The following is a 14,893-nucleotide window of genomic DNA, read 5'->3' as shown; positions in this document are numbered from 1 at the left end:
TGCGGGCATGAGATTCTGGAATCTAAATTTCCTCCCCGTTTTTTTAAAATTTATTTGCGCTCGACACTAGTTGAGACACACACACACACAGCCTATTCCACAGAGTGAAAGGAGCCATGCCATTTAATCAAGAAGTGGAATAGAAAGAGCAGCTGGTTCAATCTTAGTGAATATTCTGTCCTTGTCCTCTGGGACATGTTAAAGTATACCAGACTGACTGACATTATACATCTCACTCTGGAGACAAAGGGAATGAAACACATGTTTCTGAAACATGTAGGAGGCTATTCAGTGCCTTCAGAAAGTATTCACACCCCTTGACAGCCTGAATTTAAATTGGATTAGATTGAGATTTTGTGTCACTGGCCTACACACACAACCCCATAATGTCAAAGTGGAATTATGTTTTTAGAAATGTTTACTAATTAATGAAAAGCTGAGTCAATAGGTATTTAACCCCTTTGTTATGGCAAGCCTAAATATGTTGAGTAATTTTTTTTTTAAAACAAGTCGCATAAGTTGCATGAACTGTGTGCAATAAGTGTTTAACATGATGTTTGAATCACTACCTCATCTCTGTACCCCACACATACAATTATCTGTAAGGTCCCTCAGTCGAGCAGTGAATTTCAACCACAAAGACCCGGGAGGTTTTCCAATGCCTCAAAAAAAAAGGACACCTATTGGTAGATGGGTAAAAAACGCAGACATTGAATATCCCTTTGAGCATTGTGTTTTAGGTTATTGTCCTTCTGAAAGGTGAATTCATCTCCCAGTGTCTGCTGGAAAGCAGACTAAACCAGGTTTTCCTCTAGGATTGTGCCTGTGCTTAGCTCCATTATGTTTATTTTTTTATACTGGGGAAAAAACTCCCGTGTCCTTAATGATTACAAGCATACCCATAACATGATGCAGCCACCACCATGCTGAAAATAGGAAGAGTGGTACTTGGTGATGTGTTGGATTTGCCACAAACAAAGCGCTTTGAATTCAGGACATGAAGTCAATTTCCTAGGTAAATCTTTTGAAGTTTTACTTTAGTGCCTTATTGCAAACAGGATGCATGTTTTGGAATATTTATATTCTGTACAGGCTTCCTTCTTTTAACTCTTGTCAATTAGGTTAGTATTGTGGAGTAACTACAATGTTGATCCATCCCCAGTTTTCTCCTATCACAGCCATTATATTCTGTAAATGTTTCAAAATTCCCATTGGCCTCATAGTGAAATCCCTGAGCAGTTTCCTTCTTCTCCTTCAACTGAGTTAGGCAGGACACCTGTATCTTTGTAGTGACTGGGTGTATTGATACCACATCCAAATTTATATTGATTCACCATACTCAAAAGGATATTCAAGGTCTGCTTTTTTTACCATCTACCAATAGGTGCCCTTTGCGAGGTATTGGAAAATCTTCCTGGTGTTTGTGGTTGAATCTGTGTTTGAAATTCACTCCTCAACTGAGTGACCTTACAGAATGTTATGTGTGGTTTACAGAGATGAGGTAGTCATTCAAAAATAATGTTTAACACTGTGACTTGTTAAGCTAAGGCCTTTGCCATAACAAAGGGGTTAAATACTGACTCAAAACTTTATAGATTTTCATTTTTTATTCATTTGTAAAAATTTTGAAAAACATATTTTCACTTTGACATTGAGGTATTGTGAGTTGATCAGTGACCAAAAAATATCAATTTAATCTATTTTCAAATCAGGCTGTAACACAACAAAATGTGGAAAAAGTCGAGGGGTGTGAATACTTCTTGATGGCCTAGTTACACTTAACTTAAATCGTCTTGAAAATCTGTGGCAAGACTTGCAAATGGCTGTCCTAGCAATGATCAACAACCAACTTGAAAGAGCTAGAATCATTTTTAAAAGAATGTGCGAATATTGGACAGTCGTGGGCAAAAGTTTGGAGAATGACACAAATATACATTTTCAGTCTGCTGCCTCAGTTTGTATGATTGCAATTTGCATATACTTCAGAATGTTATGAAGAGTGATCAGATGAATTGCAATTAATTGCAAAGTCCCTCTTTGCCATGCAAATGAACTGAATCCCCCAAAAACATTTCCACTGCATTTCAGAGCTGCCACAAAAGGACCAGCTGACATCATGTCAGTGATTCTCTCGTTAACACAGGTGTGAGTGTTGATGAGGACAAGGCTGGAGATCACTCTGTCATGCTGATTGAGTTTGAATAACAGACTGGAAGCTTCAAAAGGAGGGTGGTGCTTAGAATCATTGTTCTTCCTCTGTCAACCATGCAAGGATATTGCTGCCAGTAAGATTGCACCTAAATCAACCATTTATCAGATCATCAAGAACTTCAAGGAGAGCGGTTCGATTGTTGTGAAGAAGGCTTCAGGGCGCCCAAGAAAGTCCAGCAAGCGCCAGGACCGTCTCCTAAAGTTGATTCAGCTGGGGGATCGGGGCACCACCAGTACAGAACTTGCTCAGGAATGGCAGGAGGCAGGTGTGAGTGCATCTGCACGCACAGTGAGGTGAAGACTTTTGGAGGATGGCCTGGTGTCAAGAAGGGCAGCAAAGAAGCCACTTCTCTCCAGGAAAAACAACAGGGACAAACTGATATTCTGCAAAAGGTACAGGGATTGGACTGCTGAGGACTGGGGTAAAGTCATTTTCTCTGAATCCCCTTTCCGATTGTTTGGGGCATCCGGAAAAAAAGCATGTCCGGAGAAGACAAGGTGAGCTCTACCATCAGTCCTGTGTCAGGCCAACAGTAAAGCATCCTGAGACCATTCATATGTGGGTTTGCTTCTCAGCCAAGGGAGCGGGCTCACTCAATTTTGCCTAAGAACACAGCCATGAATAAAGAATGGTACCAACGCATCCTCCGAGAGCAACTTCTCCCAACCATCCAGGAACAGTTTGGTGACGAACAATGCCTTTTCCAGCATGATGGAGCACATTGCCATAAGGCAAAAGTGATAACTAAGTGGCTCGGGGAACAAAACAGATATTTTGGGTCCATGGCCAGCATCTCCCCTGGCCTTAATCCCATTGAGAACTTGTGGCCAATCCTCAAGAGGCGGGTGGACAAAGGAAAAACCCACAAACTCCAAGCATGCCAGGGCAGATTGCAGAAGTCTTGAAAAAGAAGGGTCAACACTGCAAATATTGAATCTTTGCATTAACTTCATGTAATTGTCAATAAAAGCCTTTGACACTTATGAAATGCTTGTAATTATACAGTATTCCATAGTAACATCTGACAAAAATATCTAGACACTGAAGCAGCAAACTTTGTGGGAATTAATATTTGTGTCATTCTCAAAACATTTGGCCACGACTGTACAATCCAGGTGTGCAAAGCTCTTAGACTTACCTAGATAGACTCTCAACTGTAATTGATGCCAAAGGTGATTCTAACATGTATTGACTCAGGGGTGTGAATTCTTATGTAAATGATATTTAATTTCAATACATTTTGAAAAAATGTCTAAACATGTTTTCACTCTGTCATTATGTGGTATTGTGTGTAGATGGGTAAGAAAAAAAATCTGTAACAACTAAATGTGGAATATGTCGATGGGTATGAATACTTTCTGATTGAAGTACTTAATACATTAATCATGCCTTACCTATAGGTGATATTTCTGTCATAAATGTATGTTTCACACGGTAATATGCTAATTAGTCTGCTTTCCAATGTTTTTGCAGAGTAAATGCTGCTAGATTGCATGCTCTTTTTGTTTTTAATCATTTGATAACCTATCACAGGAGGGGGTTGTCACATGGAATTTAAATAATTTTATAGGATCTTTAGTGTCACATTCATTAGTGTTATGAAGAGCTTCTAGGGTCTTACAAACCCTATATGTGTGTTTTTTTAAGGCCATACAAAGCATTCCCTATTACGTTAAAGGGATACTTCCAGATTTTGGCAATGAGGACCTTAATCTACTTCCCCAGAGTCAGATGAACTCCTGGATACGTGAGCGCTAAATGACTGGAAGTCTATGGTATCTACTAGAGGTCATGAGCTCCTGAATGTTTCTGCAAACAGATTTAGTTAGATACAAGGTCATGTAAAAGATACTACCCTCTACAACACAACCTTTACTTTAAATCAAAACTCCAAACCTACAGCCTGGATTTTAGACAACATTACTTGGAAGGATTCTTACTTCCAAGGACTCTCTAGCTAACTTTCTGGTAAACCAACAAATGGCAGAAACATCAATACCATCCAACCTGGAACTGAGTGAGTAATGTTCAGTCTGAAGTTGCTTCTAAAGCCAAGACGTAAAAGGTATTACAATCATCTCTAGATATTTTACTTTATAAAGACTGATAAATTAAGGCTACAGAGCTACCAAGCTTGCTAGGACTGAACAGACCCAGCTGCAACTTCAATTAGCGCTGAAGTGTGAAAGCCCTTGAACCCAACAATGGCAACAGAGAATCACAACCTCACCAATCCCAAATGCAGCGGGCTCTGAAGTCCCCTGCTCCATGTCTTCGTTACACCCCTGTGCAGAGGCTATCATAGTAAAGTTCCCCTCAGAAATAAAAAATGACACTGCACGAAAAGACAACAAACAGAAGATCCTCGGGGACAATCCAGAGACACTATTTGCGGACTGTTACAAGACTGGGAACATAAGCAATTTAATTTTCCACACAGGCAATCCCCTGGCACGGCACAGTGCTATAAGACCACACTATTCCTCTGTCAAGAGTGAGGGTATTGGCCCAGGGTAGAAACTAAGAATACTGGAAAACGAAGACCCTGAGACAGCCTCGAACAATTTTGTATCAAAAGGTTGGAACAGTTGTGGTGCATGTGATTTTCAAACACTTCCAACGGGTCTGAGGTCCTCTGCTTTTGGCCTGAAGAGCAGGAACCCAGACTTCACCAAAGAAATCTGAAATGCAGACATTGTCATCCTGCAAGAAACATGATATAGAGGAGATGGACCCACTGGTGGCTGCTAGACTCGGAGGGGGGGGTTATGCTAAACAGGAACATTTTACATTTGGCTAAAAATTCTAAAGAATCTCTCAATAAATAAAAATGGCCTCCTGTGTGCTACCTAATATTCCTGTCCCCCCCATATAATTCCCATAGTTTATCCAGTCTGGAGGGGGAGATCAACAATTTTCAGACCCAGGAACACGTACTAGTTTGTGGTGAACTAAACGCCTGAACTGGACAAGAACCCAACATTCTCAGCACACGGGGACAAATGCCTACCTGGAGGTGAAGACATTCCCTCCCAAATATGCTTCCCTAAACACATACAACCAACAAAAATAGGTCACAACTCTTGCAGCTCGGTCGCATGCTGGGTCTGTATGTAGTCAATGGTAGGCTTCGAGGGGAATCCTACGATAGGTACACACCTACAGCTCATCCCTTGGCAATGGGTACTGTAGACTACACACCTCAACCCAGAACGTCTGAGCGTTCAGTCAGCCCACTGACATCGATATCAGATTACAGCAAAATCAGTCTATTTGAACAGAGCAATACTCGATCATGAGACATCAAAGCCAAACAAACTGCATGCTATTAAGAAACGCTATAGATGGAAGGAAAGTCATGTAGAAACCTACCAAAAAACAAATCCAATCCCTTTTCGACAACTTCCTGGAGAAAACGTTTCCCTGAAAAGCCTAAACAGTATATTACACATTTTTCAGCTTCCTGTCAAATCTAAAAATGTCAAGCAGACAACCTAAAATTAACAACAATGACAAATGGTTTGATGAACGTAAAACCCTACAAAATAAATTGAAACATATCCAACCAAAAACAGAGACCCAGAACTTGAGCCTTCGCTATGGTGAAACAATATAGAAATACATTAAGAAAAAAGGAGGAACAGCATGACAGAAAACAGCTCAATCTCATTGAAGAATCCACAGAATCGAACCACGTGTGGGGAAAATTGGAACACAGTAAACGAACAACACGAAGAGCTACCTATCCAAAATGGAGATGTATGAATAAACCACGTCTCAAATCCTTTGGCTCTAGAACAAACATCAAAAACATATACATGATAAACTACAAATCTTAGAATCATCTATTAAAGACTACCAGCACACACTGGATTCTCCAATTTACATTGAATGAACTACAGGACAAAATACAATCCCCCCCCAACCCAAAAAGGCTGGTGGTGTTGATGGTGTCCTGAATGAAATACAGCTCACAAATTCCAATTGGCTATACTTAAACTCTTTAACATCACCCTCAGCTCTGGCATCTTCCCCAATATTTGGAATCAAGGCCCGTTCACCCCAATCCACAAAAGTGGAGACAAATTTGACCCCAATAATTAGTGGAATCTGCATCAAGTCATTTTGGATAAATCCTCTACAGTATCAACAGCAGACTCTAACATTTTCTCAGTGAAAACAATGTCCTGAGCAAATGTCAAATTGGCGTCTTACCAAAATACCACACAACAGACCACAAATACACCCTTATTGACAGACAAATAAAACAAAAGCAAAGTCTTCTCATGCTTTGTTCAATTCAAGTAAGCTTTTGGCTTAATTTGGCATTAGGGTTGGCTATACAAATTGATGGAAAGCGGTGTTGAGTGGAGGGGACAACATTTAAAAAAAATCAATGAACACAAAGAATAAGTGTTCATCTAAAATTGGCTATGAACAGATTTCTTTCCTCAGGGCTGTGGGGTGAGACAGGGATGCAGCTTGAGCCCCACGCTCTTCAACATATCAATGAATTGGCGAGGGCACTAGAACAGTCTGCAGCACTCGGCTTCATCCTACTAGACACTGAAATCAAATGTCTACTAGTTGCAGATGACCTGGTGCTTCTGTCCCCAACCAAGGAGGGCCTACAGCAGCACGTAGATCTTCTGCACAGATTCTGTCTGACATGACAGTGAATCTTAGCAAGACAAAAATAATTGTGTTCCAAAAAAAGGCAAGTAGCCAGACGACAAATATAAAATCTATCTAGACACCGTTGCCCTAGAGCACACAAAGAACTATACCTACCTCCGCCTAAACGTCAGACTTCCACAAGGCTGTGAACGATCTAAAAGACAAGGGAAGAAGGGCCTTCTACGCCATCAAAAACTCAACATCCCAATTAGGATCTGGCTAAAAATGCTTAAATCATTTATAGAATCCATTGCCTTCTATGGTGGTGAGGTCTGGGGTCCACTCACCAACCAATAATTCACACAATGGGGCAAACATCCAATTGAAAATATATACTTGGTGTACAATGCGAAACCGCAAACAATCCATGCAGAGCATAATTAGGACAATACCCACTAGTTATCAAAATCCAGAAAAGATGTGTTAAATTCTACAACCATCTTAAAGGAAGCGATGCCCACACATTCCACCATAATGCCCTCACCTACAGAGAGATGAACCGAGAGAAGTGTCCCCTCAGCCAGCTGGTTCTGGGGCTCTGTTCACAAATGCAAATAGACCCCACAGAGCCTCAGGACAGAAACACATTTGGACCAACCAAATTATAAGAAAGCAAAAACATAACTACGTGACACACTGGAAAGAATCTATCAAATAACAAAGCAAATTGGAATACTATCTGACCCTAAACAGAGAGTACACAGTGACAGAATACCTGACCACTGTGACTGACCCCAAATTTAAGAAATATCTTGACTATGTACAGACTGAGTGAGCATAGCCTTGCTATTGAGAGAGGCCGCCATAGGCAGAAGACAGGCTGTGTGCCCACTGCCCACAAAATGAGGTGGAAACTTAGCTGTACTTGCTAAACTCCTGCCAAATTTATAACCACTTTAGAGATGTATATTTCCCACAGATCACACAGACCCACAAAGAATTGAAAAGCAAATCAAACATTTGATCAACTCCCATATTTGTTAGGTGAAATACCGCAGTGTGCAATCACAGCCGCATGATTTGTGACCTGTTACCATGAGAAAAGGGCAACCAGTGGAGCACAAACACCATTGTAAATACCACCAATATTTGTTTATTTTTCTTCCCCTACTATTCGCACTACAAATATTTGCACATTGCTAAAACACTTTACCAACCTATTTGAGTGCAATATTTACTGTCAAATTCAAATATTTTTGTTGTTGATGTTTTGTCTTCTCACTCTTATTTATTGATTTATAATTTGTTTCACTTGTTGTAAACACATTTCCCATGCAATTGAATAAAGGGTTTCATTGTAAAAATCCTCATGTATCCCTTTAACAAGAATGCCATTTTATCACAGTGTGATAGACTTTGACCCATAATGAAGAAAGGTTAGGATATATCTCTTCAGAACTGTGGTATTGGTGTGCATAGGGAATTCTCTTATCTGGTGCCGTCTAATTGAGGCCATTCGGATTAGCAGAAGTTGACATGTCTGTTATTAAGAGACGGGAATGGTTAACTAATATTAATATAATAAGATATGCCATTTATCCAAAGTGACTTACAGTTGAAGTCGGAAGTTTACATACACCTTAGCCAAATGCATTTAAATTCAGTTTTTCACAATTCCTGACATTTAATCCTAGTAAATATTCCCTGTTTTAGGTCAGTTAGGATCACCACTTTATTTTAAGAATGTGAAATGTCAGAATAATCGTAGTGATTTTATTTCAGCTTTTATTTCTTTCATCACATTCCCAGTGGGTCAGAATTTTACATACACTCAATTAATATTTGGTAGCATTGCCTTTTAAATTGTTTAGCTTGGGTCAAACATTTCAGGTAGCCTTCCACAAGCTTCCCACAATAAGTTGGGTGAATTTTGGCCCATTCCTCCTTTGACAGAGCTGGTGTAACTGAGTCAGGTTTCTAGGCCTTCTTGCTCGCACACACTTTTTCAGTTCTGCCCACATATTTTCTATAGGATTGAGGTCAGGGCTTTGTGATGGCCACTCCAATACCTTGACTTTGTTGTCCTTAAGCCATTTTGACACAACTTTGGAAGTATGCTTGGGGTCGTTGTCCATTTGGAAGACCCATTTGCGTCCAAGCTTTAACTTCCTGACTGATGTCTTGAGATGTTGCTTCAATATATCCACGTAATTTTCCTACCTCATGATGCCATCTATTTTGTGAAGTGCACCAGTCCCTCCTGCAGCAAAGCACCCCCACAACATGATGCTGCAACCGTGCTTCACGGTTGCGATGGTGTTCTTTGGATTGCAAGCCTCCCCCTTTTTCCTCCAAACGATGGTCATTATGGCCAAACAGTTCTATATTTGTTTCATCAGACCAGAGGACATTTCTCCAAAAAGTACGATCTTTGTCCCCACGTGCAGTTGCAAACCGTAGTCTGGCTTTTTTATGGCGGTTTTGGAGCAGTGGCTTCTTCCTTGCTGAGCGGCCTTTCAGGTTATGTCGATATAGGACTCGTTTTACTGTATAGATATAGATACTTTTGTACCCGTTTCCTCCAACATCTTCACAAGGTCGTTTGCTGCGGTTCTGGGAATGATTTGCACTTTTCTCACCAAAGTAAGTTCATCTCTAGGAGACCGAAAGCGTCTCATTCCTGAGCGGTATGACGGCTTCTTGGTCCCATGGTGTTTATACTTGCGTACTATTGTTTGTACCGATGAACGTGGTACCTTCAGGCATTTGGAAATTGCTCCCAAGGATGAACCAGACTTGTGGAGGTCTATAATTTTTTGGCTGATTTTTTTGTTTTTCCCATAATGTCAAGCAAAGAGGCACTGAGTTTGAAGGTAGGCCTTGAAATACATCCACAGGTACACCTCCAATTGACTCAAATTATGTCAATTAGCCTATCAGAAGCTTCTAAAGCCATGACATCATTTTCTGGATATTTCCTGTTTAAAGGCACAGTCAACTTAGTGTTTGTAAAATTCTGACCCACTGGAATTATGATACAGTGAAATAATCTGTATGTAAACAATTGTTGGGAAAATTACTTGTCATGGACAAAGTAGATGTCCTAACCGACTTGCCAAAACTATATTTTGTTAACAAGAAATTTGAAGTGGTTGAAAAACGAGTTTTAATGACTCCAACCCAAGTCTATGTAAACTTCCGACTTCAACTGTACGCATGCGTACGTACATTTTACATGTGGGTGGTCCTGAGATTCAAACCCATTACCCTGGCATTACAAAGGCCATGCTCTACCAACTGAGCTACAAAGGACCATGCCATAAACTAACTTCTCTCACTCCTTTTCTTCTATTGGCTCCAGTGTGCTAAGGTGCTGCAGTCTACACCCTTTATACCCAATTAACACTGAAGGTGCGAAGACAGTCTAATGGTGGTCCGACATTAACGATGTGTGCAGCAACTAGGCCTATCTCAACCGTCTGGACTGTGGTAGTGTGAGGGGTTCGAGATGGTGTTTTCCAATTGTAAAGCCATTTGCCTGTAGTAACAAACTGATGAGTTTCTTGCAAACTACAGTACCAGTGACCTCTGGTTGCTGCCTGACTTTAGTCAGTCTAGAAAAGGTCTGCGTGATTTAACAATGACCTTAAATGTGTTGTTGTCCTCTGTGGTTGGTTGGATAATTAGTTCTCATGTTTATAGCACAATGGAAGAACACGATGCCAGTGGGAGGATTACAAAGACAATCACATTAAATCACAGATGTCTGGTTTTGATGGACAGACGGACAGGAGCAACACTTTGAACTTTGCTAACGGTGTTGCTTTAAAAAGTTGAATTCCTGTCATTCAAACCAGGCTGTATGATTTTAAAGGAAGTGAAATATGAGCAAAAAAGGTGTGTCTTCTTGCTGTGGTTCTTTCTTTTTGAAGTTGCCCTAATTCAGTTATATTCATCATGACCGTCTATCTTTCATCTTGTCCTCTCTGTGCATTGTCCCTGTGGGGTTAGTAAGGTGTGTCTCCTCTGTCCATCTCTGGTGGCTTCTGATTTCTCCAACTGAACCAGCCGCCTTGGCTGTTGCTGCTGCCCCCTATCAACCCATCAAAGCTCGTGTCTGTCTGCTGATATGATCTGGCCTTTGTTTGGAGGTGACTGCTTTTAATGACTGCAGCTGCACACATTTTTCATCTCCTGACACACAGGAGGAGGTAGCCGTACACCCCCCCCCCACCACCACACACACACACACCCTGAGCAACGCTTCTGTTGTCTTGGTTACATGACATCAGAGTGCAGTAATCAAATAAACGTGGCTGCTCTGAATTTGGGTTGCAAATGTATTACCGCTCTCTTTTCTTCAGGCAGAAGTGTGCCCCTCCACTCGTTAGGCCCCCAATCACAAAACAACAGTTGGAGCCCCTATCCCAACGGGGAGTTGTAAACAGGAGGATGGGTATGTGCACTTCTGAAAGCGTCACTCTCTGATCCGGTCTAATTAAGACGAGTGTGTTCAGACTTTAGGAGTGTGTTTAATTAAGCATGTTTGTGGTTTTGCATGTCTGATTTCTGAGAGTGGAGAGGTCGGAGGGGGGAAGACGTGGGACTTTAGGCCCCATAGAGAGAGCGAGTAATGGCGTCTTTTTGTAGGCACTAACTCCGCCATGGTTCATTGGACAAACGCCTATGGGGAAAAGCGTTTTTTGGTTGAACACCGAAAATAAGGTCTGTGGTTAACACAGGCTTAAGAGATCAGCTAATGTCACTTTTTTGTGAATTTTGAAGCATTTATGTCACAATAAAGGTCATGTTAACTGACTGCTATTATCTCATAGAACAACATGTATAAGCTCTCCTAAGCCTGTGTTCACCCCTGACCATATTTTTGGCATTTATTGCAAAAACCCTGTTCTTTCACCATTCATTTTTTCCATAGGGATGGCTGAATGAGCCAGAGGTAACTTATGTCCGGGTTTTAGGACTACAAGCTGGCCAGCTCTGTTGAAACGATGCTAAAGTGTGACCGTTGGCGGGTGAGAGAGGGAGAGAGAGGGAGAGTGAGAGAGACTCCTGCTTGAATAAACAGGCTGTGTTTTAAAGGAGATCGCCTGAACAGAGCGGCTTGGCTGACATTGATCAGGGATTGGGCGGAGGGGGGTGACCAGTAGGGCAGTGCTACTGTGGTTTTAAAAGGTTTTTGTATGGTACAGTAAAACAGAATTCATAATGCTCTTTGTCCTATGTTCAAAGGACACATTGGTGTCAAGTTATTACATTGTAATGTCAAGAAAATCTGAGACGATAGTTATTCGGTCATGAAAAAAGTATTGTCATTGTCAATACTTGTCTATTCAAATCAATCATTGCTGACATTCTCCACACCAATTAAGTACTTTTTTCCCGTGTTCTCAAAAGAGCACAAGCATTTTAATTTGTTTCAATAGTTGCCTCTCTTTTCGACATGATTCTGCAACGTGTCTCCTCTGCCACGAATCTGTGTTAGCTGGCTGAACTCTAAACCACATGACCCCTAAGAGATACCCCCCTCCCCTCGCACACACAGCACATGTTTTAGTATTCTTGTGGGGACTTAACCCCTAGTTATAACCTTCAACCTAACCCCTAGTTATAACCTTCAACCTAACCTCTAGTTATAACCTTCAACCTAACCCCTAGTTATAACCTTCAACCTAACCCCTAGTTATAACCTTCAACCTAAACCCTAGTTATAACCTTCAACCTAAACCCTAACTATAACCTTCAACCTAACCCCTAGTTATAACCTTCAACCTAACCCCTAGTTATAACCTTCAACCTAAACCCTAGTTATAACCTTCAACCTAAACCCTAACTATAACCTTCAACCTAACCCCAATGCCTAAAATAGCATTTTTCCTTGTGGGGACTGGCGAAATGTCCTCACTTGTCCGAATCTTCCTTCGCTATTTGCTTTATTACCGGTAATGCGTTGGGCAGACCGCACCACCCTCTGGAGAGACCTGCGGTTGCGGGCGGTCCAGTTGCCGTACCAGGCGGTGATACAGCCCGCAAGGATGCTCTCAATTGTGCATCTGTAAAGATTTGCCGGGGTCTTATAAGGGCCAAGCTGAATTTCAGCTCTCTGTGTCTCCATCTCTCTCTGTATCTGTCTCTGTCTGTCTCTCTCTGTCTCTGTCTGATTCTCTGTCTGATTCTCTCTCTGTCTCTGTCTGATTCTCTGTCTGATTCTCTGTCTGATTCTCTGTCTGATTCTCTGTCTGATTCTCTGTCTGTCTCTGTCTGATTCTCTGTCTGATTCTCTGTCTGATTCTCTGTCTGATTCTCTGTCTGATTCTCTGTCTGATTCTCTCTCTGTCTCTGTCTGATTCTCTGTCTGATTCTCTCTCTGTCTCTGTATCTGTCTCTGTCTGATTCTCTGTCTGATTCTCTGTCTGATTCTCTGTCTGATTCTCTGTCTGATTCTCTGTCTGTCTCTGTCTGATTCTCTGTCTGTTCTGTCTCTGTCTGATTCTCTGTCTGATTCTCTGTCTGATTCTCTGTCTGATTCTCTGTCTGATTCTCTGTCTGATTCTCTGTCTGATTCTCTCTCTGTCTCTGTCTGATTCTCTGTCTGATTCTCTCTCTGTCTCTGTCTGATTCTCTGTCTGTCTCTGTCTGATTCTCTGTCTGTCTCTGTCTGATTCTCTCTCTGTCTCTGTCTGATTCTCTGTCTGTCTCTGTCTGATTCTCTGTCTGATTCTCTGTCTGATTCTCTGTCTGATTCTCTGTCTGATTCTCTGTCTGTCTCTGTCTCTCTCTCTGTCGCTATCTCTCTCTCTCCTGTCTTGCAGAGGAGTGAGAGCGAGACAGGAGAGCGAGACAGGAGAGCGAGACAGGAGAGCGAGACAGGAGAGCGAGACAGGAGAGGGAGAGACAGACACAGGGCTCTCGCTCCCCTGTCTCCTCGCTCCCCTGTCTCCTCGCTCCCCTGTCTCCTCGCTCCCCTGTCTCCTCGCTCCCCTGTCTCCTCGCTCCCCTGTCTCCTCGCTCCCCTGTCTCCTCGCTCCGCTGTCTGAATATTGGGTCGGTAAGAATCGCCGATTGTGTCCGATACGAAATTCGCGAATAAGCGCATGCAGATGAATATGAGGCCAATAGCAGAGCGATAGCGTATGATGATAGCGACGGCCAAATGGCAATGGGAATAATGATGGCAATGCGATAACGATAGCAGATACGAACCGAATGCGATGCGATGCGATGGGAGTACGATGAAGACAGTGATGGCGATAGCGGAAATGCCAGAAACAGCGAATCGTAGCAACAATGGCAATGAACGGAATGATAACGTAGCGAATGATAATAAATAATCGAATGTGCGATAGGAGAAATAGAAATAATTAAATGCCCTCTGCTCTCCTCTCGCCTCTGCTCTCGCGCTCTCCTCGCTCTGCTCTGCTCTCGCGCTCTCCTCCTCTCCTCGCTCTGCTCTCCGCGCTCTGCTCTCCTCTTGCTCTCCGCGCTCTCCTCTCGCTCTGCTCTCCGCGCTCTCCTCTCGCTCTGCTCTCCGCGCTCTCCTCGCTCTCACCCTCTCCTCTCCGCGCTCTCCTCGCTCTCACCCTCTCCTCTCCGCGCTCTCCTCGCTCTCACCCTCTCCTCTCCGCGCTCTCCTCGCTCTCACCCTCTCCTCTCCGCGCTCTCCTCGCTCTCACCCTCTCCTCTCCGCGCTCTCCTCGCTCTCACCCTCTCCTCTCCGCGCTCTCCGCGCTCTCCTCTCGCTCTGCTCTCCGCGCTCTCCTCTCGCTCTCCTCTCGCTCTGCTCTCCGCGCTCTCCTCTCGCTCTGCTCTCCGCGCTCTCCTCTCGCTCTCGCTCTCGCGCTCTCCTCTCGCTCTCGCGCTCTCCTCTCGCTCTCGCTCTCCTCTCGCTCTCGCTCTCGCTCTCTCCGCCTCGCTCTCGCCTCCTCTCGCTCTCGCTCTCGCCCTCTCCTCTCGCTCTCGCCCTCTCCTCTCGCTCTCGCCCTCTCCTCTCGCTCTCGCCCTCTCCTCTCGCTCTGCTCTCCGCGCTCTCCTCTTGCTCTCCGCGCT

The 14,893-nt window shown here is 43.0% G+C and overlaps 1 protein-coding gene across 5 annotated transcripts in view; it reads left to right on the top strand.

The window, feature by feature from the left end:
* Nucleotides 1–14,893, top strand: part of foxn2a (forkhead box N2a) — a 40,055-nt gene that overhangs the window by 3,351 nt on the left and 21,811 nt on the right. Inside the window, exon 1 of one of the 5 annotated variants that reach the window (XM_014180020.2) lies at nt 11,268–11,285. The exons of the other annotated variants lie outside the window; for them this stretch is intronic. Coding sequence (XP_014035495.1) covers nt 11,282–11,285 — 4 coding nt within the window. The 5' untranslated portion in view covers nt 11,268–11,281. Of the gene's footprint in view, nt 1–11,267; nt 11,286–14,893 lie in introns of those variants that run through there. 5 annotated transcript variants of the gene reach the window in all.

This window comes from Salmo salar, chromosome ssa28 (genome assembly GCF_905237065.1).
Source record: "Salmo salar chromosome ssa28, Ssal_v3.1, whole genome shotgun sequence".
NCBI lineage: Eukaryota > Metazoa > Chordata > Actinopteri > Salmoniformes > Salmonidae > Salmo > Salmo salar.
The sequence above is the reverse complement of the archived record's forward strand: the minus strand, read 5'-3'. Positions and strand labels throughout refer to the sequence as shown.